Here is a 24,797-nt window from a genome sequence, read left to right on the forward strand (position 1 = left end):
TAACAAATTTTTTGAAATGAAGGCTGGAGGGCAATTATTTATAAAAAAAATAAAATGATTTTAAAAAGACGTTTTAACAAAAATACCTATTTTTTAATAATTGCACATTTTGTATGTTACCCCAATTTAAATTAAGGATATGACAAACTACATTACAAAGCTTCAGAACTTAACATAGTGTCCTGTTGCTTATAAAGATACAGTTAGAATAAACAACGATCGAGATTAATGTAACATTTTATTGCTATCATAAAAACTAGGTCAAGTATTGTTAGCGCAACATTTTGTGTCTTCTGCTCTGCAACAAGAGTTATCAGAGCATGTATTTAAAACTTCATGTAAATCTTCAGTGTTCTTGTCTGAAACAGTTTTATCTGCTACAGTGTTCTGTTTATCTAAACAAACGTCTGCAGAACTGTTCTGTAACTTTTCTGCCTGCAAGCCTCCAGATGATGCTGAATGGTTGTCTGGTTTTATTTAAATTTTGACTGGTCTAGTTTTTCTCTGTCTGACTGGCCTATGAGCTTCATTATTGTTTGTCCAGGCACCAAGACTGTCATTAGCATAAAAATCCATTGGGTATACACTCTGCCACTGTACAGAATTCAACGCCACTGACATCTAAATAATATAACACAAAATATATTGCTAAAAAAAGAGAGACAGGTTTGGACAAAATATTGGAAAGTAAATTTTGAGATACTCGTAGAAAGCTTTAATCCAAGATATACTTTTACTTAATGTAACATATTAAATCATAAATGTGATATCCTGGCGGGATTTAAAAAAATCCTGATATTTCAACACTGATCCAGATTCCCGACATTACAGCTTGAATTCCCGATATTTAAAAAAAATCAACATGACTCTGTAAATTTACATGTATGAATTCGGCTCAACCTTTGATTTTCTTTGATTAGTGCCGCACTGATAAAGATTAAAGGTGAGCAGAATCATTTAAAATGGATGATTCAAAAACCTGTTTGAGATGCGGCAAATAGTACATGTCTAATTAACCTATTTTTAGTGAGTGGGTAATTTTTTTGTTGTTTTGTTTAGGAATTACACAATCATCGAGGCAAAAATGTGGATTTAATTTACTGGACGATTCTTGCATTTATTTTGAGTCTTCTACTTACGTTATGTTATTCAACTGTCAGAGTCTTTTGTTCATGAATAGGTTTTGCACGTTTTCAAATAGATTGTGTTTTAAATTATTAGCCAATCATTGTATGAGTGAAAAGACTGATATAATTATTTAAACTGAAAATAATGAAATGTGAAAATGTGACTGTTTTAGAAATAGCCTGTATGACTACACTTATTTATTTATCTATTTATTTATTTTTTGGTGAAATGAATTAATATTGATCAACAAAAAAATCATACAAAAATAAAATCATTTAATGATTTTGTGGGTAATATAGATTCTTTGAACAAAATGTGCCAAACACCCATTGAAATTCGAGTCAATAAAAAAATCCAGTTTTGAGCCTCAAAATCCAGCTGAAAATCCAGATATGGCCCATTTCATTTGTCACATGTATGTGAAATGTGACACAATGTAGTATATTTATAAAACCTAAGCTTACATACCTCGTATGGTGATAGTAAAGGTTTATCAAATGCCATTCCCCAATCTATTGACAATCTTGGACACGCAATTTGTACCCAACTACAATATAAACAGCTCTGTTACTATTCTGTTATATATGAAATGATAATATTTACTAATACATTGTATATTTTTTTAAGTACAGGTGATACATTTATATTTCTGTCACAAAATTTTTTTCGTCTGGTCTACTTGAAGGTCTTGTCCCAATGGCTTTTGTAGCCAAGTACGAAGCCAATACAATGAAAACTTAAAAAGTTATTATCAACTCTTTTGTTTTTTCGTGAAAAAAAAAAGTCAAGCTAAAAATGTGAAAGCAGCCTGACATTTATTTGTTATAACATAGCTACATTAAGTCTAGAAAAAAATTACTTGTTCTTTTTTTCTGTTAAACAAAATAATAAATGTAATCTTTGTTTAGTTTATAGTAGTATATTTGTTCCTGTAAATATTTTTTACTTACGCATCTATATCTTGGAACAGAGCAAGTTTATTTGGGAAAATCTCTGACAGTAACACAGTGACATATTTTCTACCACTTTCAACAATTTTATCTTGTAGATGCTGAAGATAAATCATCATGGGTTAGTTATCAATATAACAGATTTTTGTTTCCAAAAGGGCACTTTCCTATAAATCAACATCTGCCAAAATCTTATGTGTAATTAATGAAAATATATAGAGGATATTGAATAAGTGTAGTTTAATACTAGTCTCAATTTATTGAACAAGTTGAATAAAATCAATATTGTTTTATTCGAGTTCAATAAAATTATTATTGAATCTACACAAATATAATATTCTATTTATCACATATATAAAATAAGAACAGTAAACTGTTAAAATAACCTAATTTTTCAATGACGCGCCTATAGTGTAACGTTTACATTAGCGCGCTTTAATGCTTATATGTTTATATATAGCACAAACGTCATGTCAAAGAGTTATTACACTAGTGTAAAATCATTTTTATTAAATGGCATTATTATACTTCTGCGCCACAGTTTATGTGATAAATGTATATATCACGGATGTATCATATGTCCTGATTTCATTATGTTTGCAAAAAAAAACAAATCTCCACATTAAGTAATTTCATTCAGTCATACATGTATATTCCTAATTCTACTAAATGGTAGGTATATTTTTTGCACATTTTCTATACTAGTGAAAATACATTTGCTATTTATCGCCCAGACAACATTACGGTACACAGTCTTAAACAAATTAATTTTTTGGAAGTCAAAATACATGGACAATATTAATTGAATTCTCTTTAAACCAAAAACAATACAAGGTTTATATAATGTTGAATTTTAAACAATTTGTGGTTTATCTAAGGAGTCACAATCAGAAAAATATCTTTGTAATATACAAACTTAATCATATATAAGAGCAGTAAGTTCTTATCCAGTTCATTACAAGATCAACGTTTGACAGACAACCAATAAACTTGCTGGCAATGTGCATTAAGCTTTTAATCAAAGTTAGAATTTACCATATGATTAGGTATAAAAACCATGCACTACTCTGCTTGTAAATACTTGTAGAATATTTGTTTACAAAGTTTATACATTCACGAACCTGTAGAATTTTAGGATTTCCTTGTCTGCCTAGTGTACCAAGAATAATTCCAATATTTTGAGCACGAGATGCCCGGGCTATAGCTTGTCTACGTATTTCATGCATCTTCTCTGTCTCGTAATATTCTCGTGAAAATATCTTACTGTACGGATCATATCTAAAAATATTGAAAAAGGAAGAAATGTAAAAATATGGAGGAAAAATAATGCTGTATTAAATGTTTAAAGGAGAGTCTCTGGCCAAGTGACTGAGGTCTTTGACCTCAAACTACTTGCCACTCATAGCTGTTGGTTCAAATCCCTCCAGGGACATTGGATTCTTTCATGTGAGGAAACTATCCAGCTAGCTTAAAGAACGTCGGTGGTTCTACTTGGATGCCTGTTTGTGCTTGAAATAATGCACAGAGGGCCACTTGAGGTAAAGCTGGAAAGTCACCATATGACCTTTACAGTGTTAGTAAGTTGAGTAACTAATGTGCTTACTTACTCTTTTTAAAATTTATTAATTATTTATCTAACTGCATTCCCAACACAATATTACCATTCTACTGCCATAAACAATGCAGTGGACAAATAACTGACCTAAATGTTGACTGCATTAGGGGTTCATATAATCATTACTGTTCTTTAATATCATAGGATATCTTCATGGTACCTATATACTGGTCTTCAGTATATATCTTACCTGAATGCTGGTATATATTATCACACTTGCTACGCTCTCTACTGGTATACCAACTACATGTTTATACTATAAATGGTTAACAGGATTACTTATCTGCATAATGGGATATCAGGATAAAGTAACTGTGTTCTTGTGTATATAAGGATAAAATACCTGTATACTGGTGTATCAGAATGCTGGTATAATAGAAATCTTATCTGTATAGTGTATTCTGGTATATCAAGATATTTCACCTCTATACATGTGCTGGTATATTAGGATATTTCGTTTATATAAATGTTAACTGTATAGTGTGTAATGGTATATCAAGATGGTGTACCTGTAGGTTGGTTTAATGAGATAATTTACCTGTATGCTGGTATATCAGGATTATGGATCATTATTGACTCCAAATGAAATCTTCCATCTCCCAGATATCTGCAATAGTATGTTATATTCACATTGTATTGATTTTATGTATCAAAAATTATTTCTTGCATATCTTATATACTATTTCATTTCAATCTTTAGATTATGATGTGGCAGTCTAGTAGTCAAATTTTCTGAACATAGGTTTAAGCCATAATGGGATCACAAGACTTCTTTCTATTGACTAGTTATTTCTAGGAAATGTGCTTGAGAGTGTGTTCAAAAAAATAAGCTACACATTTTTTCACATCAAGCATAGATAGATAATGTTTAAATTAATCATGATTTAATATTTGAAGAATATAAAAAGCTTCAGTTGTTTTTACTAAAAAATTTGTGAAGATGAGAAATAGTAAGGTGATATGGCACATTATGTATCGTTTTTACTAATAAGTAAAATGGAACCCTGGGAGACTTGTTAGATAACTGTCTTCAAGTAAGTTATATAAATATTTATCATTGAACCAGCACTAGAAATCAACAACACTGACACAGAGAAACCATTACAGCATTAATTTTGACACTTACACAATGACATCAGCTCCAGTTAGTTTTGGTGATGTGCAGCCAAGTATTTCTCCAGGTGAGAGAGGTTTACACTGAGGTAATATTATCTTATATTCTTCCTTAAGATGTTCACTCACAGACTGAAAGAATAACAGATTTTTTAAGTATGGTGTGAGGTATAGATATATAAGCTTCGCGTTGTGTCTTGTTTCTATATCTTTTTTATTACATGTATCTCAATATAAACAAGTAAAGCGGTAGTGACGTTGATATATATGTTGACGTCATCTTGATTCCCGCCATCAATACGTCGTTGTTGTTTCCGCCTACACATAGCGTACGTCTTCCCGACATATGGTATAGTAAATGCTCAAATTTATTTTTAGTTAGCAAGATTATTAATTACTGACAGATTTATACATCTGAGTTCTCACTTAAAGAGCTATTTCCTAAGAGTTAAACATGTCTTTGTGAACCCATTAAAAGCAACTCTATTCTACATTCTCGCCTACCTCTCACAAGCATCAAAGTCTATGGTCGTACATATTTATACATATAAAAGTTTGGTATAAGTTTATCTATTGAAAATATAATGGTGAATGACACATCAACGTATTGAACTGTTTTTACACAAAATATTCAAAGTGCCTCCAGCTGAGAAATTTTCAGACTACTTGTATTTGTATGTGGCAGTCCAAAATAAATACTGGTAATTAAAAGAACCTATAACACAGTGTCAATATATACCTGTAATGCTGTAACAAACTGTATAGTGCTGACTAGTGCTAGGCTAGTACATGTACCTTGTGAGAAATTATGTCTCAATGTGTCTATAAAATGTACAGTGTCAATCTTAATGTCCACAAACACATATAACATCTGTATACCCTCTGTTCTATCTATAGGTACTGAAATATAAAACATATGAAATATTCAAATACCAGTCATGTGGTCTTCGACAAAATGTTTTTTCCCCAATTAGTTTAAAGGGTATAAAGCTATATCTTATGAAATATCTTTTATAAAATTCATCAACAATAAAATTATATCGTTTTTTAGACTCTTAAGGTCAATGCTCCAGACAGTTTTTTTTATATAAAATGCCTCTGTTATTTAACACAAATTAATATTATATGTAAACAAAATATAATATTCTGTAACAAAATATTATGCTGTTGTTTTTGTAAAGTTTTTAACTGTCAATCAATGAATTAAAGCAACTGCCATTTACTCTTAAGGAAATAAACTATATGTAATATATTTCTTTAATACATGCATATTGGAAGTATTCTTTTTCACAATTCAAACAATTTTTAACCATCTAGTGAGTAGTCGTTCTTTGAATAAGATGTCTTAAATTTGGGCCTTCAGGTATATTGTCAGAAAATTTTTCAAGCTTTTCATACTATGCCCAAAAACAAATGGCCTTGGGAAACAACCATTTTATGATCATAGGACAATGAACACAGCAAAGGTATTTTATGAATTCGAATAAAACATAATGACCCCTTGGGTGCAGGGAAAGATTACCTAGACAACTATGACCATAGTGGATCATGATGTCAGCTCCGAGAGCGCGGGCAGAATAATCATCAACACAACATGCCCCATATGTCACGTCTCCCATAATCAATGTATCGGCATCTGTAAATCTGATCATATACATTGTATGATTATTGTCATGTCATACATATTTAGTTATAAAGATATTGGCACTTTGTATAGCCCTAAATAAACAGTTGTTTGAATATATGACGGCAAGGGTTATATTGTAAACAAGTGTTTATATACGGACATATATTCTGTCAGCAAACGTCTTTTTTTAGAGGAAGAAAATTGTAATTTCTACAAAAACTGACAGCAGCCATGTATATAAAACTATATAAACATCACAATTATCCAACCAAGCAATGTCACAAATGCGCAGTATTACTGAATAATTGTTGTATATCGATAACTTACGGTATTAAGGTTATGCTAGTTTGATTACTTCAGGTACAAGAAAGTTTGCCTAAGTAGAACAATTTATAACTTCAATAAAAGCCTTTTAACATGAGCAAATTCATTATTCCTTACAACACTTAAACAAACAGTGGTGCGAGGCATGCAATTACAAGCCATAATGGTCAGTAACAAAATTTTGCAATTCTATGACCTTCTCTTCATACAGTTACATGTGAGAGATTTAAACAAAACTTTGTCTAATTTAAACTGCTTAAAAGTGCTACCAATAATATCTATTTCAGTATAAAATACTGATTCCACTGGGCATGGATGAATGTTCTGAAGTATTTTGTTTCAAGCTTTTTTTTTTCTATTTTCCTTTCAAGCCTTTTTTCGATTCCCTTTTCAAGCTTTTTTCTCTCTATTTTTTATTGTTTTCAAAAGTCTGCTTCCTTGATTTTGAAAATGTATAAGCCTTATGCCGATGTGAAATGACTTAAGGATTGAGATAACTCACTGTTCTATAATATCTGATATTGTACATGCAAATAACAAGAGACCTTCTGGGAACTGCAGGGCAACTGAAATATAAAACATATCATGTAAATTGAATATCAATGTTATCAACAATCAAAAACTATTTCCCTAAAATCATCTTTCAGCAGAGAAATCTAAGCTGATGGATTATATTATATATTATATATTTGTAAAATATAAAAAGAATCTTATGAACCTTAAAGGAGCTCCAGGGATGTTAAAAAGCAAAAAAAACATAAAATCTGAAATTCTTATTTACTAGTAGGTAATACATGTAATAGTCAAGAACTCAAAATGAAAAAGTCTGTAAAGGATAATAAAGAAATATATTCAAAATTCAATGAATATTGATCATTTAAGTGATTCTTAGCTAGATTTGAGTGCAACACTATTCATGTTTGGGCCATTTACACAAAAAAGGATTATCTGGGAAAACAGAGCTAGAAAATGATCTGAAAGTTTGAACACAATTTTTTGTTCAAGGCCTCTGTAAAATAGTACACAAATCTTTTTCACAAATATTTTCAGTCCTCTCATGAGACCCTTAAAAACCCTCAGTGGAGACCCTTTAAATACAATGTATGCGTATAAACAAACAAGTCTGCAGATAAATAAACACTGAAAAAATATACATTGCACGTATTAACTACATGTACATGTATCTACATTGTAATTTGATAAATTGTCACCATGGCAACAGCAGCATATAACCTACCTCTCTTTGCTCCAGTCTGTCTGATCCTCCATATTGTTTTAGGAATTTCAAAATTGTAATTTGATGGTAACTGAAAGCAAAAAAAATGGTGTCTGACACTTTTTCAGAGATTAATTAATAACGTACAATTTACAAAAGTTATACAGGATTTTCACTAAGGGGAATAATTCATTGAAAATCAAGGAGATATGCCAAAGTTTGGAAATTGGCCAGTGACCTGCAATTACGACACTAAAGACAGTGTGAAGTTTAAAAAGAATATCATCAGTCAGGTTGAATAGACAGACGTTGCATTTTACTTATTATTTTCCCAGTTGAAAAGGGATATTATTCAGTCAAAATCTAAGCTAGAAATATGGCTCCAGGAAAAACATTTATGATACCTGGTTTTAATGTTTAATTATGGGGATTAAGTAAAGTTTATTGTAGTTACTTCCCTTTGACCACTATTACAACACTGAAGCCATAAAAAGAAGCTAATAATGTAGCTAAAACATTAAGTTTGCCTAATAATCAAAAAGCTTGCCATAATTGTCTATTATATTTTGATTTTTCATTGCTATTGGAAAAAAATACATTTATCTTATAACATTAGTTTTTCATTATAAAAACAAGTGAAATTTTAAAAGCAATCTATCATTAAATGATACAGAAAGTTGATAATAATTGTTTCTGAAACCTGCTGAACTGCCTCATTTAACATGGCATCATTTAATATTTCATCTGGAATCTGGTGAGCAGTCTTTCTTGGTCCTGAAATATAAAACAATTGAATTACAATGTATTATGGTATGTTTCAAATCTTTTTCGGTCTAAATTATGTTGTATTTAAAATCAGGTAAACAATGATTTGATTTTAGCAGATTATAAGAATAGTTGGAAATGAATTGGATTTTGAATCTTGGCTTGGACATTCTTAATAGTGACTGTTTTTCAAAATAATGCTTTAATACACAAAAATGTATGTAATTTAAAAGTTAAGAAATTGGTTATTGTTATGCCACTTTAATTATATTAATGCCACTATTTCACTCCAACAAAATATGAAGATACTGATAAAGGAAAATATCTCTTGTACAGAAAAGAAGCATGTTTGTAAGTCTAAAACATCCTTAAAAAGGCGGGTTTTTTTTTTATATCCAGACAAATGTAATAATATTAATAACCTTAATTTACAATGGTTTAATAAAACAGTTTACATTCCAAATGAAATTTAACTTTTTATGAAGTTCTCTTTATATAATATTGTAATTAATATAGTGAAGTTGTAGGATATGAGTAAAAAAGTAGCAATCACAAGATAGGACAATAGTAACAGAAATTCACACCAAATTTAGTAGACTGTGGGGTAATATAAGGCCACTTCAACTAAATTGCAGTTGTGTTAACAGTTTAACAACATTATTGAATGTCCACCTAGTTATTTACAGATATAGGGTTCAGACACCAGTCAGTGTTTAGAATCTAGGTTTAGAATGGCAGCATCTGTGTGATGAAAATCATAACAGTGCATAACTTGTTTAAATATACAAAATGTATTTGTCTGAGCATAACTTAAAAATACAGTAACTAATGTTACATTCTCCTGAGAAGTCATCGACTTATAGTTGGCATTAAATATATATATATGAATGTACATGTATATACATTCAAGTAAGTGTACATAAAGAAAACAATAGCCAAATTGTGACATATCCGAAATTCAGGAATTTTCTATTTGTCATATATTTTCGCGACATTTTTATAATTAAAATTTTATATCATTTTTCAAAAACTTCGTAATAATACAATGTTTCATATAACCTTTTGGGCCAGTTATAACCTTCCTGTCACGTTTTGCTGGAACTATCACACACTCAGACATGTTTGTTTACATTTGTTGTTTTGACAGATGTAAACACGTGCTTATTTCATTACCGGTATGCCTAAAATACGAAAGTGAGATTTTGGACGAAAGTGAGCGAAAGTGGGCGAAAGTGACTTTTAAATTTTGAATTGTACCGTTTTAATAGAATTTCACACTGAATTTTCTGTTTGTAGACGTATATTATTAGCAACTAATAACATTTTTTTATAAAAATAATCCCTATGATGATTTAATCGCGATTTATTTGCACAATTTCTATACACAAGTTCTGAGATCTTCCTTTCGCTCACTTTGAAAAATAAAAAAGTGACATGTAAAATATTAAATATAGAGTTTAAATTGAAATTTGCAGTTTGCAGACGTATATCATCAGAAATATATAATATATATTTTCAATAACAATCAGTATGATGATTTAATCACCATTTGTTTGAATAATTTCTATGCACAAGTTCTGAGATCTTCCTTGCGCTCACATTGAAGAATACGAAAGTGACTTGTAAAATATGAAATAAAGCATTGTTCAAATTGAAAGTTACGCATAAATTGCATTTTTCAGGCGTATAATATCCAAAATTAATATTATTCATTTTCAAAATTAATCATTATGATGATTTTTACCCCATTTTTTCTACATAATTTCTATATATACAAGTTCAACAATCTTCCTTTCGCTCATGTGAACATTGAAAATACGAAAGTGACCTCTAAAATATCAAATACAAGGTTTAACTGAAATGTAGTGTTGAATATCAAATTATTAATTTCTGAAAATATACGTTTACAAACTGCAGTTTAAGGACATTTTCAATTCAAACTCAATATTTGATATTTTACAAGTCACTTTCGTATTTTTCAATGTAAGCGAAAGGAAGATCGCTGAACTTGTATATAGAAATTAGGCCAATAAATGGCGATTAAATCATGATTATGGTAATTTATTATAATATATATATAATAAGTTGCTAATAATATACGTCGACAAACAGCAATTGTACTGTAAAATTCTATTAAAACGATACAATTCAAATTCTAAAACTCACTTTCGCTCACTTTCGCTCACTTTCGTCAAAAATCTCACTTTCGTATTTTAGGCAAACCCTTTCATTACTGTATTCCTCCGCAATGTGGAAAACATTGTCTTTTTTTATCAAAATTGTTTGCACATTTGTAATATTAACTTTTCTATAATTTTGTCAGTCAATTTTGTGAGAAAAGAGACAGTTTTCACTTTTTTCGTGAACAGTTTTTAAAAACTATTTTATATGTGTATGTAGGTTCTTGGGTGTTGGTAGGCACTTCCGGCATATGCAACCCTGTAAACATGAATAGTGTAGGGGAAGAGTGTGTTGAACTCAAACGAGCTTACGACGAATGTTTTAATGAGTGGCTGTCTGAGAAATTTCTGAAAGGGGAGAAGTCGGAGCCATGTCCTGAACTGTTTAAACCCTACAATCAGTGTGTCAAGGTATCTGTTTAAACTAAGATGATGAAATACAGTAAAACATTCACATAAAAAACTCCTTTAGTGCTTGTTTCTTCCATTAAAGATTAACTGCTTGAGGTACATGTAGAACTTTCTACTGAATTATGATGAAATTGTGTTTTTGAACAGGGGTTCTTTGTGTCGATTAGTCACTACCCCGGATAGTTCTGGCTTCCATAACTTTATATGTCGCTTTTATTTTGACACTGCGAACAGGTCTAGCAGAACTATAAAACCTGTTCGCTGAAGTATCTTTAGCTATACCCCCTCTACAAAGCTGCCCTAAGTGTACTTTTCAAAAACAATCTAATTAATATGTCATTTTGTATCATCTGAAATATCATAGTATGGGACAAGCAACTACAATTGAATAAGCAGTCTAACCCGTCTTATGTTGGCGCCCAATGAGCATTCGATGGATCCATTTATAAGTGTATTGTTTAAATAGATGTTTATTAACTGATATTAATGCTCTTATTATAAGCATGGCTTTTAAATTAAATATAATTGAATCTGTATTATATTAATTACATTTATAAACTTTTGTATAATTATGTTTAGACAATTTAGCTACAAAAGTACTGTTTAAATCTTACATCTTTGGCATATATTCTCTTAATTAAATTAGTAAAATACTCTTTCACAATGATCAACTTGATGAAATAAAAAATCTGTTTACCTGATTGGCTGAACAAATAACTCAGCTGCTTGTCCCAGTTATCTGAAATTATCATATTTTCTTTTCCGTTTTTTTTAGGGATATTTTTATCAAAATTTTAATGATATCAAACATTTTAAAACTTTGTGTTTTATGTGAAAAATACTGCAGTTTAGATAAATATGTCACTTCTATTTTTTCTTTTCAATAAAACCTGTTAAGACATCTTTAACAAATATTAATTTTATATAAAATTTTCTTTTCATATTTTTCTAATGAGGTTTGTTATTCCTTTTTCAGAAAGCTATGAGGGAGAAGAATATTGAACCAAATGAAATTGAAAGACAAGTACTTGGGACAGCAGATGAGAAAAAACCACCGAGTTAAAGTGTGATAATATTGTAGAACAATCTTTAAATCCATTCCTTCTGCAGCATGAGTGACTTTCTAATGTTCACATAACATTAATGAATCACAAAATGTACATGTAAGAATCTGAAGTAAATGTTCATCTGTATAATTGTGACAGGATTATTGTGTTTAAATTGCAGCCTGTAATGAACTGTCTGAATTATTCTTGATATTCTGATGAGTTACATTTTGTCACATGTTTCCTGCAGGCAGATGTATAACTATAAACATTAGTTGTTGTGCTCTATCATTTGTTTAACTATATTATTGTGAACAATAGTTTAGTATGATGCAATTGTGATTTTTTATATTATTTTTATGAAAATAAAATAAAATTATTTAAACATGAGTAATTTCATTTGATTTCTTCTTAAAAAATATCTGCTTAGTATAATTGTAACAGATAATACGAGCAATCTTTCTTTAACCTTGATTACCTATGACTTAAGGATCCTTTTAGAGCTGAAATCAGAAAATATTTGTTGGCTCATTCTATACATTTATTAAAGGGACCATTATAGCTTACAGTGACTCCATTGAGTTTTTTTTGACATGATATTTGACGTGAAATATTTTTCCAAAATTTGTAAACCATTTGATGTTGGTCTGAATCATGTGCAAATTTGCTAATCATTCTCTCACCAATTTTTCCTTTCCAGTACATTAATTTTTATTATGCAAAATGACCCATAAATGAATGAATTTTACTCATATTGGGCGTAGAGTTGCACAAAAATCAATTCTGAGTATTTTCTTTATTATCCTTTGCAGATTTTTGTGTTGCCTTTAAAAGGGCATATAGGGGTTACTTTTGTTGGCGGTGGCATTGTCGGCGTCCCCAAAAGCTTGTCCTGCACATAACTTGGTCACTATTAGTCGGATTGACTCCAAACTTGATATGCATGCTCCTTTTAATAACCTGAAGTGCAGTGCGCAAGAACCGGTTCTCTGCACTTCTTAATTTTTGAGTTATTGCCCTTTGTTAATTTTCATACTTTATTTTTGACCAGGCCTTTTCTCATGGATTATAAAAGCTATCAACTTGAAACTTATAAGATGATAGATCTCATTAAGAATGAGTGCAGTGCACAAGAACTGGTACTCTGCACTTCTTACTTTTTGAGTTATTGCCCTTTGTTAATTTTAAAGATGATAAATCTTATTAAGAAGAAGTGCAGCGCATAAGAACCGGCACTCTGCACTTCATAATTTTTTAGTTATTGCCCTTTGTTAATTTTCATACGTTATTTTTCACCGGGCCATTTCTCCTAAACAATAAATGCTATTTACTTGAAACTTTATAGGATGATAGATCTCATTAAGGAAAAGTGCAGTGAACAAGAACCAGTTCTCTGCACTTCTTAATTTTTGAGTTATTGCCCTTTATTTATTTTCATACTTTATTTTTGTCAGTGCCATTTCTCCCAAACTATAAAAGCTTTGGATATGAATCTTCATAGAATGTTAGATCTCATTGAGATGAAGTGCAGTGCACAAAAACTGGTACTCCATGATTTTTGAGTCAATGCCTTTTGTTGATTTTCTTACTTTATTTTTATCCCGGCCATTTCACCTACACCATAAAAACTATGGACTTGAATCTTCATAGGATGGTAGATCTCATTAAGAAGAAGTGCAGTGCACAAAAACTGGTAATCTGCGCTTCTTTTTTTTTTTAGTTATTGCCCTTTAGCAGTGTTCATAAATTACCTATATTTAAGAAGAAAATGCCTAAGTGAGAACTATACTGTTCACAAGGCAACACATCCGACTCGCCAAGTTCTAGTTACTTTTTAAGTGCTTCTTTTGATATTATGATATAAAAATTTAAAAAATTTATGACTAGATTTGTTTACCTTTAAATAGCAAATATCCGAGGACAACTTTGTCATGAACTTAATCCATGTAATATCATCAGATTTGGTAGATTTAAATGAATATCATATTATGTCAGTTGTGACATTAGTAAAACTAAATGGCATCAAGAAAATTACTTTTCTGCTTGATGTTAGTATGTCTAATTATAATATTTTTCATCAAAATTAAAGGCTGTATGTAAACAAGGTTTGCAGTTATCACATGAAGCAATGATTTAATTAAAACTCAGCTTGGTTTTCTCCGCACATAAAAGGTGTTTTTGCATACCATATGTGGAAATAATTTTTTGGAAAATGTGCTGACATGCGCAAAATTGCAACATTTTTTCTGCAAATTGGAATGGCCAATGCGGAAATCTGGGCTAAGGGATAACAGAGCATGGTTGATTTTCTGAAGTTCATCTTGAAAACTTTACTTCTTTTTAAAAGATATCTCAAAAGATCTGATAACAAAGACCATAAAAATGTCAGACAAGCTAAATCCATAGATATCAGTAACTTAAAGCTCTTCCATTTGAGTTCATGACTTTTTGTACATATGCACCTTAGGATCTGATAAAACTATTAAGATACGGTAGTTTGGTATTTGTGTCACCGGCTTATTGACAAAGTTGGTATTTATACATTCAATGGTCTTTTTGCATGTTCATTTTGAAATGAAAACCATGCCAGAAGAGCCTTATGGGTTATAAGTGACCTTCATTTATTATCTCGAAGTTATCTCCAGTTTTTGAAGATTGATTGAGCATGTTAAACAGTAACTATGAATTTTCATAAATTTCCAGAAAGGGCCATAAAGTCCAAGTTAGAGTTACTGCCCTTGGACTGAGACTACCAATTATGGTCACAAAGACATCTAAAGTGGCAAGGCCACCAGATTATTATGGTATAGATCTGTTGACTATTACAGGAAGGTTGGTAAGCAGTCGGTTACATGTAGCTGGGTCAAAAGAGCTGCAGAGTGGGAGGGACCTATGTTTGAGCCCTAGTGAGGCTGCCAATTTTTGTCATCCTGTCACATACAATTATACGATGAAAAAAAACAACAACTATGTGGTTATCAAATAAACCTTGGATGGATAAACATAACTGTGTTCCACATTTTCCTTATTAATTATAAGTCTTATAGATTAAAATGAATTTTAATATACATTGGTGTGGGAAGTGCTGGGTACTTTATGGGCAATCCAAGGGTAATGAAAAATATTTTTATGATTATATTTTTGTTGCATTTTTGTGTGTTTTATATGTATATTTCCTCTGTAGCCTTTTGAAGATCATAACAACGTAAAAATGTATTCGTAATAATTTTAGGGTGTTGACACAAGTGACGTCACAATCTCTAAATTGGTTCTAAAAATAGAAACAAACTAGGTGTGGTAAAAATAGATTTTTAAGAATATTTTACTAAATTTAACCACTTTAAAAGGTCCGGTATGTGGAATTACATTAGACGTTACGCTGTTGAAGATTATAGGTCGTGAACAATTAAGCTAAAGTAACCAAAAACATGTCGGGTGAACATAAAACTGTGATAAAAGGGAATTCTTCTAAATATGTGAAGTTGAACGTAGGGGGTTCCCTCCATTATACGACCATAGGGACCCTTACCAAGCAAGATACCATGTTACGGGCGATGTTTAGTGGACGCATGGAGGTTCTTACAGATTCAGAAGGTATAACATTATCTTAAAGTAAGCATAAATACAGGAAAACGGTGTAATAAGTGTGAAAACTCACTTTTTTCAAGTTGTAAAATGTCAAATTTTTAGTGATAGATCTATCATCTAGTGATTAAATTTGGTGAACTGTATCAATGCATTTCCTGTATCTAATGCCCAGTCAATGTAACCCCAACCTGGGAATATAGTTACCAAAGCTTGAATTCTGAACCTGACAGAGAAGTGAGTTTAGTTTAATTTTTGGCAGTGTCTAGCCGTACGGACCCATATAGTCAAAATACATTAACTTATTAAGGTGCCAAGGCCGAATCCTGGTCAGCTCAGCCCTAAAACGTACTCGGCCCCCGAGTCAAATCGGCCCTATTCCCACTCGGCACAGGTCAACTCGGCCCACTTTTCAATTATTAATATTTAGGTTTGTGTTATCACTATTTATTGTAATTATTGTAACTATTTATAATACATAGATTGACAGTTTCCTAACTAGCAGCAGACAGGCTTTTCTTATCAGTAGAATTGCGAGTAAAGTTAACCGATTGCGTATCTCACTGTATTTCTGACTTGTACTCGTCGTAGGTTTAACCGTAAATTTAAATACCTTCAGTGTCAAAGAATGTGTTGAAATATATACTGAGAGGAAGCTTAGATCACCAGCTTTTAATTGATGTAATAAATTTTAAAATCGGACATTTAATCGCCCCAAACTAGCGATTTAAACATGGCTTTATCAAACGAATGGAAACAACTCTTGTTTTTTCACTTGATTTACCTCGGTTATTTACGTAGTTCATATTTTAAGAGACAGACAGAGAGAGTTTATAAATATAACAAAGAGCAAACAGTGCAGAAGTACAATGTATAATTATATAATAATAAGATATTTCTTATCATTCATTTACCTTAACAACATGCAAAGCAAAGTTAATACGTTATATATATTTTTGTAACTTGGGCCGAGTTGACCCGTGCCGAGTTGGTAAAGGGCCGAGTTGACTTTTCCTCCAAGGCCAGATGAGATTCCTAGATCATTTTCATTCTGGGTCAGAATCTCTCTTTTATATTGCGAGTTATTGCCCAGACAGAAAATAGCACAATATCTCATCGCGCAGTACAATTAGTTGGACTAGGGCCCGTATTGCTGAATCAGGGTCAGCTTGGCCCTAAAAGGTATTTGGCTCCGAGTTAGCTCCGTCCTATTCCAACTCGGCACGGGTCAACTTGGCCCATAATTAAATATTACTGGTAATGCTTACTTTTATTACTTTTTATATGTTTTCATTATAACTTTCATTTTTCACAGACCTCTACTCAAGGATATTGAAAAGTTTTAATTTGACAAAGTACCAATTTCTATGTGAATTTGTAGAGAAAGGAAGAATTTACAATTTATTTGCATGTTTTGTCAATATATATACTTCAGATGTTTGTTTTTTTTTAATTTCGTTCAAATAGCATTGGTCGTATAAAAGAACAAACAGTGTTAAATACAATAACATTTATTGTCATAAAATTCAGTCTAAAAACTATATTTATGGATCAATGTTTAACATATATTGTATTGATATCTCTTCTTAACAAAGATAATTTCAAAATTTCAAACAATTCGTACATGTACACTGCCAACCTTTTTAATTTCTGTTTGTAAGTGATCGTACTTCTGAATACTTTTATAATTATTTACTCCTTGAATTTTTTATTAACTAAACAATCTATATCGTAATATAAGTTAATAATAGAGGGCGGAATTGACCTGTGCTGAGTTGGTATAGGGCAGAGTTGACCCTTTACCCGTATTGCTAGCCAAAAGTTCTAGCCGTAGGTGAGTCACATATATCCAGCCTATACATTGTATATGTATGCACTGTTGAGGCCAATGTATTTTCAAACACTGATAGTATTTAGATCTGAAATACATCACTATGTCCTCTTAAAACTAAAAATTTCTCTATTTTTGTGCAATAACTTTTTTAAACACCTGTTTTAGAGATAAGCAGTATGATCAATGTTGTTAGGAGACAGTCTGTTTTTGGCCATTGACAAATTGTTTACTTTAGTAAATTACTTATAACTTGTAACGGTCCTGTTTTCATAATATAATATATTTTTATTTATATTTTGTTCTCTTTTTTTTACTATTTTCATTTGTATTATGTTACAGGTTGGATCTTAATAGACAGGAATGGTCAGTATTTTGGATACATTTTAAATTTTCTGCGTGATGGAACTGTTGCACTTCCAGACAGTAGGAGAGAACTGATGGAACTGTTGCAGGAAGCTAAATATTTCCTTGTTCAAGATCTGGTCAAACTTGTGGAGGCACATTTAAAGGTTTGATTATATTTAAGTTCTTACCATATATAAGTTATAACAAACTATTTTCTTGGAATTGTTGGAACAGATTGTTATTTTGAGGGATTTTGTTATTAAAATGCTAAAACCCTCTTTTCCTGCCAAAATTGTATACTGGGGTTGCTCTGCTTGAATTTGGATAATACATTAGAAAATTGAAGGATTTCAGTTTACAACTAATCTACCAACAGGGTAGAGCCTATTTAAATGAGCATACATGCTCGCCTAGCTTTATACCTGTTGAAAATGCTAATCACTTTTAGCTAAACAAGTTAAGGGTTACAAAATTAATGAGCTTGATTTACATATCAAGTGTCGATAGAAATGCTGAGAACTTTGTAAGAACTTGGGCGTGTATTTCTACTACATGTATGTATGTATACATGCATGATAAATCAGTTTCAGTTGATGGATTGAGCTGGTACAATTTGGAATGATATTTTGGTATCACCAAATTCATGATTCTGAAAACATAAATTTCCAATCCTCTACTAGCATGGACTAGCCACATCTCAACAGTTTTAATTTTGATCTGACTTTTTTTTCTTAGATGCTTACTATTATTTAAAGTCTTTAAATCAGTTTTAGCACATTAAAGTTTAAACAGTTCGTGAGAAAATTGTAATTTTTGAGCAACTGTAACATAGATATGTGTATCTTACAGAGACTTGGTAAGGATGATGTAGAACCAATGTGTCGTATACCACTGGTCACTTCACAAAGGGAGGAACAAAGTCTCATCTCAACAACTGTAAAGGTATGTTAATGTATCATTTTGTCCAAATTAAAGTTGAAGATTGTTTATGAGTGAGGTTTTAAGCAAAGTTTTCAGGTGCTCCTCCTTGTATTATTTTAGACACAAGCATAGTGATCTCGTAAAAAAATGACCTCAACTACCTTACCATAACAACTCTGTTTCACTATAACCACTATGTCTCATCATAACCCCTTTGTCTCATCAAAAGCACAACCTTACCATAACCACTCTATCTCAACATAACCACTACTTTATCATAATCACTTTGCCTCACCATTACCACTCTATTTCAACATAACCACTATCTCACGTGGCTCACCATAACCACTACCTCACCTGGCTCACCATAACCACTACCTCACCTGGCTCACCATAACCACTACCTCACCTGGCTCACCATAACCACTACCTCACCTGGCTCACCATAACCACTACCTCACCTGACTCACCATTACCACTACCTCATCTAGCTCACCATAACCACTACCTCACCTGGCTCACCATAACCACTACCCTCACCAGGCTCACCATAACCACTACCTCACCTGGCTCACCATAACCACTACCTCACCTGGCTCACCATAACCACTACCTCACCTTGCTCACCATAACCACTACCTCACCTGACTCACCATAACCACTACCTCATCTAGCTCACCATAACCACTACCTCACCAGGCTCACCATAACCACTACCTCACCTGACTCACCATAACCACTACCTCATCTCGCTCACCATAACCACTACCTCACCAGGCTCACCATAACCTAAACTATTAAGTAACAACCAGTGTGAATCAAAGTAAGAAATTTTATGATTACATGTACATATACATCATTATTCAAAAGTTACATTATTACACATCAGTCTCTTTTTCTGCTTTGTGAGGAAAGAACCTGAGATAAATTTGAAAATATTTCAGTTCTAAAACTAGCACAAGTTTGGATGAAAAATAGTATTTTATAATTTCACTTTGTTATACATGTATTTACTATTTTGTTATCTAAATATTTATATTATATTTCAGCCTGTGATTAAACTAATATGTAACAGACATAACAACAAGTATTCATACACTCCGTAAGTATATATTTATTATAAATTTTGACCAATGTTATATACTGTATGTTAAAAAATTGTTAAAAATACGAAATTAAAGTACATGCACCTCTTTTCCAAATGCTTCCAAGGCCCCTTGATGTAAAGTAAATCATTGATTTTCTTATTTGAATTTCATAAGGCTATGAATTTATTAGAATTTCAGCCAAACTGGAATTTATCACAAAATAAATTGTCTTAGTAAGTCTTACTTATTACTTAAGGCAATTTTATCTGGAAGTAGTTGTTGATGCTATTCTTAGCTTATTATAAAGCTTGAACATGATTTCTTGAGTAAGTTCTGAGTTTATTTGCATTACTTTACTGGTTGAATGAATGTTTGCAATGTAATTGTAAAAGATAGATATAATGAATAAGGATTTGTATTATTTTATTGCAGAAATTCTGATGACAATTTTTTGAAGAATTTGGAGCTATTTGACAAGTTAGCGTTAAGATTCAGTGGGCGTGTCTTATTTCTGAAAGATGTTCTAGGTAGTAGTGAAATCTGTTGCTGGTCATTCTACGGTCATAATCAGAAAATAGCCGAGGTTTGTTGTACATCCATTGTGTATGGTGAACAGAAAAAACATACTAAGGTATGTGTGTTTGTTTTTATATATACATTGTATATATAATTATATAAGTGATATATTAGTACATGTAATCATAGTTTATCATGACAATAATGAATTATGTCTGATGGTCATAAGCTCACTTACGAAACAAGGTGTTAGTCTCATATCATTACATGATCAACAGACTATCATTATAAATGACATATTATATATATTTAATTTCCTAATTTTGTCCTGAGCCTTCATTATGTCCATGTCTGCCTGCTTAGTTAAGTCTGGAGTCCAAAGGGTTTGTAATCCAGGTGTCGTTGGTTCGATCCTTGGACAAGGGGGAATTTTTTCATGACCATTGATCTCAGACATTGCGTGTAAAGGTCACTTGTCTCTCACCGTTGATTTGGATATTATGTTGCATTAGTAGTCTTTTGTTATGGAAATACTGAAATTAACTTTCTAATTATGTATTCAGGAAAGCTGGTTAGCTTTACCACCCATGAGACATTTAAAAAAAGATATGTTACATTGGTATTATAATCATGATACAAATTGTTTTGTCAACATAAAAGACTATCTTATGTTATATATTTGCACTATCGTTACTAAGCAGGGCATTAGTCGGATGTTTTATGTTACTAACAAATAGCTGGTTTAGTAAAATGCTAGGCATAAGAAAATTACTAAATTACAGCTCCTTAAAAAAGTGTTGGTATGATTTCAGGTTGAATTTCCTGAAGCAAAGATATATGAAGAGGCGTTAAATTGTCTACTATATGAAAACCGTCACTCGAGACCAGATGCTGAATTGATGAAAGCTACACGAGGGTTTGGAACAAACACAGGGGCGACTGGTTACCAGAGTGATGAAGAAATGGATGACATGTCACGTGTTCGGACAAACAGAAAATAAATTTATATCTTCAGAATGATGATGTGCATAATATTGGCAGGGGAGAATCTAAAAAGCATTTCGTATAAAAGAAACTTCCCCCTTGTATTTATGTTATATAAAGCGAGGAGAAGATGCCCTTTATAAGGGCTGTAGACTGTTGTATCGTATTTATTTTGTTGCATTTTAGAGTATATTGTTAAAGCGCTTTATTGATTTTGTGATACAGTCAACATTGTGGCCAGTAAGATGTCATTGACAAGATAAAATATTATAGTTTCAGAAAATATACAAAAAAAACAACTACATGCAGAATATACAAAAAAACTTCATGTACTGTCAGACTAATTCTTGTGTAAATTAGTAATTTATTAAATACCACACATTGTAATTGTATTGTTATAATAAATTGATGATTTTGGTACAATACAATTATATGTTACCCGAAGAAAATTGTTTATAGAAGCTTATGATTTTTTGGGGGAAAAGGTTTTACTCAATATTTATACAAACCTGTCTTGACTAAAGGCATCAGGTGTAAAGAGCTAAGTGAATTAGTAACTGAGCATGTGAGTGAGGGAGTGACTGTGTAAATAAGCAAGTGAGTGTTTGAATATCTGAGAAAAGTGAGTGAATGAAGTAGCAAATGAGTGAGAAAATGAGTGAGTGACGAGTGCAGTGATCACTGGTACACTGCCACTTCACTGTGCAATAGTTTATCTTATATATGTCTTTAATATAATTTCTTGAATGCAGACCAAACAAATTATAATATTTCTGCAATGGAGATTTCTTTTGCCCAGTTTCAACTTTTGATTTTATGAAAATTTATTTTTCAGAAATATTTTGGTAAAGTTTAAATTAACAGGTATACATTGGGCATTAAATGCTTATGTTATACATGGTAAATATGATAATACTGTTTTGACATCTAATTTTGTGTTTTCTTTGCTGGTTACACAATGTAGCAGTTTGTTGTATTGTAAAAATACTGGAAAGTTTATGATTTTTGTTAGTGGTTATGTGATGTATAATTCATGTTAATTTAAATTTTTGAGTATTGTTTTAGCTACATAAACATGCTAATAAGGCTCAATTCAAACGGTTTCTGTCATCTTCCATTTCTTTGCTCATCTTTTCGAAAAAGAAAAAGAGCTTTAATCATGATCCCCTCATAATTATTTGTTAACAATTTTGTTTAAGGTCACTTTTGCAGAAAGTATCAAAATATCTCAAAAACTTGATATACATACATGTTTACTATGAATACAAAAGGGGAGATAATCTAAATATTTATGGGTATAAGTTGTAACAAATATGATTAACTATAGCCAAAAATTATTGACTTTTCATGCCATGGGTCTAAATATATACTATACCCATATGAATTGTATTTTATGTATTTTATTTGTGCAGTGAGCTGGAACTTAAAAATGTTCTATGGGATTTAGAGGCACTATAATAGTAAAATTAAATGACAAATTTTTTAAAATGATTTAATGTACTCAAATCATGCTAAAAAGTCTCAGCATGAATTTCTATATAAATTCTAGATATTTCGGGTTTAAAGCGTAAATATATCTAGATATAATGAACAAACTTAGATGCCGACAGAATCACCGCATAGTTTTAAAACAAGCCATGTGACTTGAACAAACCTTGGAAGTTACAATAACAGATAATGTAGATATTGTATGATTGAAATAAGTTTAAGTTATTCATTTGACATGTTCTTTAACGTGTCCAGAGCTCACTGTGACAACTTTTGTGAAATCTTAACGTTCTAACCTGACTCACTTGGATCAAGTTAGTATGCCACTATTTTATTTTTTATAAGGAGTAAAGTTTTGTTCCTATGATTGCCTAGTGTATTTATTTTGAGGGCATTTACAGAGTAATGAATGAAAAAATCAAAACGGTGAAATGAAAATTTTGCCTGAGTCTCCCTTTAAAACTAAATGACTGGTTTCTGTAAATCCTGTTACATGACTATATCTGAAGTTGAACTAAATGTACATTTATATTTTGTTACTATTAAAGAGAACAAAATATAATGCTTTAATGATGGGGAAATGTGTGGTGTAAAATTCTAATGTAATCTAATGCTAGAACATGTGAGTTTATTTGAAAAATTATGACTCTTACTCATAAATTATTTATATAATTTGTATTTTTCTTTGTAAGTTAACTGAAGATTTTGTTAAAATTTTGAATTGATATTATATCAGCCCACTAAAAAATGAAATAATTATATTTTGGTATTTCTTGTTTGTCCCTTCTGAATTCCTACATCTACAACATTTTATAATCATTTAGAAACAACTGAAATTTAGGATGAAAACTAAACCAAAAAAAACCTGATTTACATTCCTTGAGAAATACCAAAGTTATGGCCATTTATACGAATTAAAATTAATTTTTAATGTATCCTAGTAATTCTGTAAAGGAATGCAAATAGTTTAGTTCTTGAGAAAGTAGGGTAGAAAATACCTCCACACTTCATTCATTTATAATTATATATATTTATTTAAATACTGTAAAATTCTCAAGCCTAGTCATATATCTCTTGCTTTCAATTACTTTCTACATAATTTAACCAAAAATGCTTTCTTATTCACAATTGTCATTTTTTACCCCTTTAAGACAAAGTTATGTAACATAACCATATTTTTTAAGAAAATATTTTGTGTAATGCATCAATGTCCAGTAGTACTGGATATGTCAGTAAAACATGGCCTGTTTTTATATACTTGTATGAATATTCAACTGGGTATACAATTTTATTGTATTTACTTGTTTACCATTAAACTGTTGTTTTGTATTGAAGTATTATTATTGTCAGCTACTGGTTAATTAAATTTTATAGATATATAAAAATAATAGAAGTTAAGATTTTTCTTTTTATCCTATTATTATTTTGATCAAGAGCTGGAATCACTGGTCACTTTTACACTGTCAATCAAATTGTCATAGACAAGTTCTGTAAGTTTAATGAATGCCCTATGGCCAGTTCTACTTTGGATTATTTCATGTGAGGAAGCTATCCAGCTTGCTTACGGAATGTCAGTGGTTCTACTTGAGTGCCTTGGGTCATCAGAAAAATGGCTTGCAAGCAAGTAGGCGGGTAGGTTGGCACCTGAGAGTTTTCTGAAA

At 31.2% G+C, this 24,797-nt stretch overlaps 3 protein-coding genes across 3 annotated transcripts; 2 read left to right on the forward strand and 1 right to left on the reverse strand.

Annotated features, from left to right (window-relative positions):
* Window positions 1-221: 221 nt before the first annotated feature.
* Window positions 222-9,915, reverse strand: LOC132742442 (2-(3-amino-3-carboxypropyl)histidine synthase subunit 1-like). Its single transcript, XM_060730874.1, has 12 exons — window positions 9,798-9,915; window positions 8,674-8,747; window positions 7,995-8,064; window positions 7,260-7,323; window positions 6,329-6,450; window positions 5,546-5,706; window positions 4,820-4,938; window positions 4,232-4,300; window positions 3,200-3,356; window positions 2,079-2,179; window positions 1,597-1,675; window positions 222-621 (listed from the first exon to the last, which is right to left on the reverse strand). The coding sequence occupies exons 1-12, from the start codon at window positions 9,856-9,858 to the stop codon at window positions 478-480; spliced, it is 1,221 nt and encodes a 406-aa protein (XP_060586857.1). The 5' UTR covers window positions 9,859-9,915; the 3' UTR covers window positions 222-477.
* A 1,221-nt stretch (window positions 9,916-11,136) lies between these two features.
* LOC132742447 (TP53-regulated inhibitor of apoptosis 1-like) lies at window positions 11,137-12,765 on the forward strand. The gene is made up of 2 exons (XM_060730880.1): window positions 11,137-11,329; window positions 12,306-12,765. The coding sequence occupies exons 1-2, from the start codon at window positions 11,186-11,188 to the stop codon at window positions 12,390-12,392; spliced, it is 231 nt and encodes a 76-aa protein (XP_060586863.1). The 5' UTR covers window positions 11,137-11,185; the 3' UTR covers window positions 12,393-12,765.
* A 2,864-nt stretch (window positions 12,766-15,629) lies between these two features.
* LOC132742443 (BTB/POZ domain-containing adapter for CUL3-mediated RhoA degradation protein 3-like) lies at window positions 15,630-24,534 on the forward strand. Its single transcript, XM_060730875.1, has 6 exons — window positions 15,630-15,969; window positions 18,134-18,303; window positions 18,989-19,081; window positions 20,110-20,162; window positions 20,581-20,779; window positions 21,477-24,534. Exons 1-6 carry the CDS (start codon window positions 15,804-15,806, stop codon window positions 21,663-21,665), a joined length of 870 nt encoding a protein of 289 aa, XP_060586858.1. The 5' UTR covers window positions 15,630-15,803; the 3' UTR covers window positions 21,666-24,534.
* Window positions 24,535-24,797: the final 263 nt, after the last annotated feature.

This window comes from Ruditapes philippinarum, unplaced genomic scaffold, assembly GCF_026571515.1.
Source record: "Ruditapes philippinarum isolate M1 unplaced genomic scaffold, ASM2657151v2 ctg265_1_1_1_1, whole genome shotgun sequence".
NCBI classification, from domain to species: Eukaryota; Metazoa; Mollusca; class Bivalvia; order Venerida; family Veneridae; genus Ruditapes; species Ruditapes philippinarum.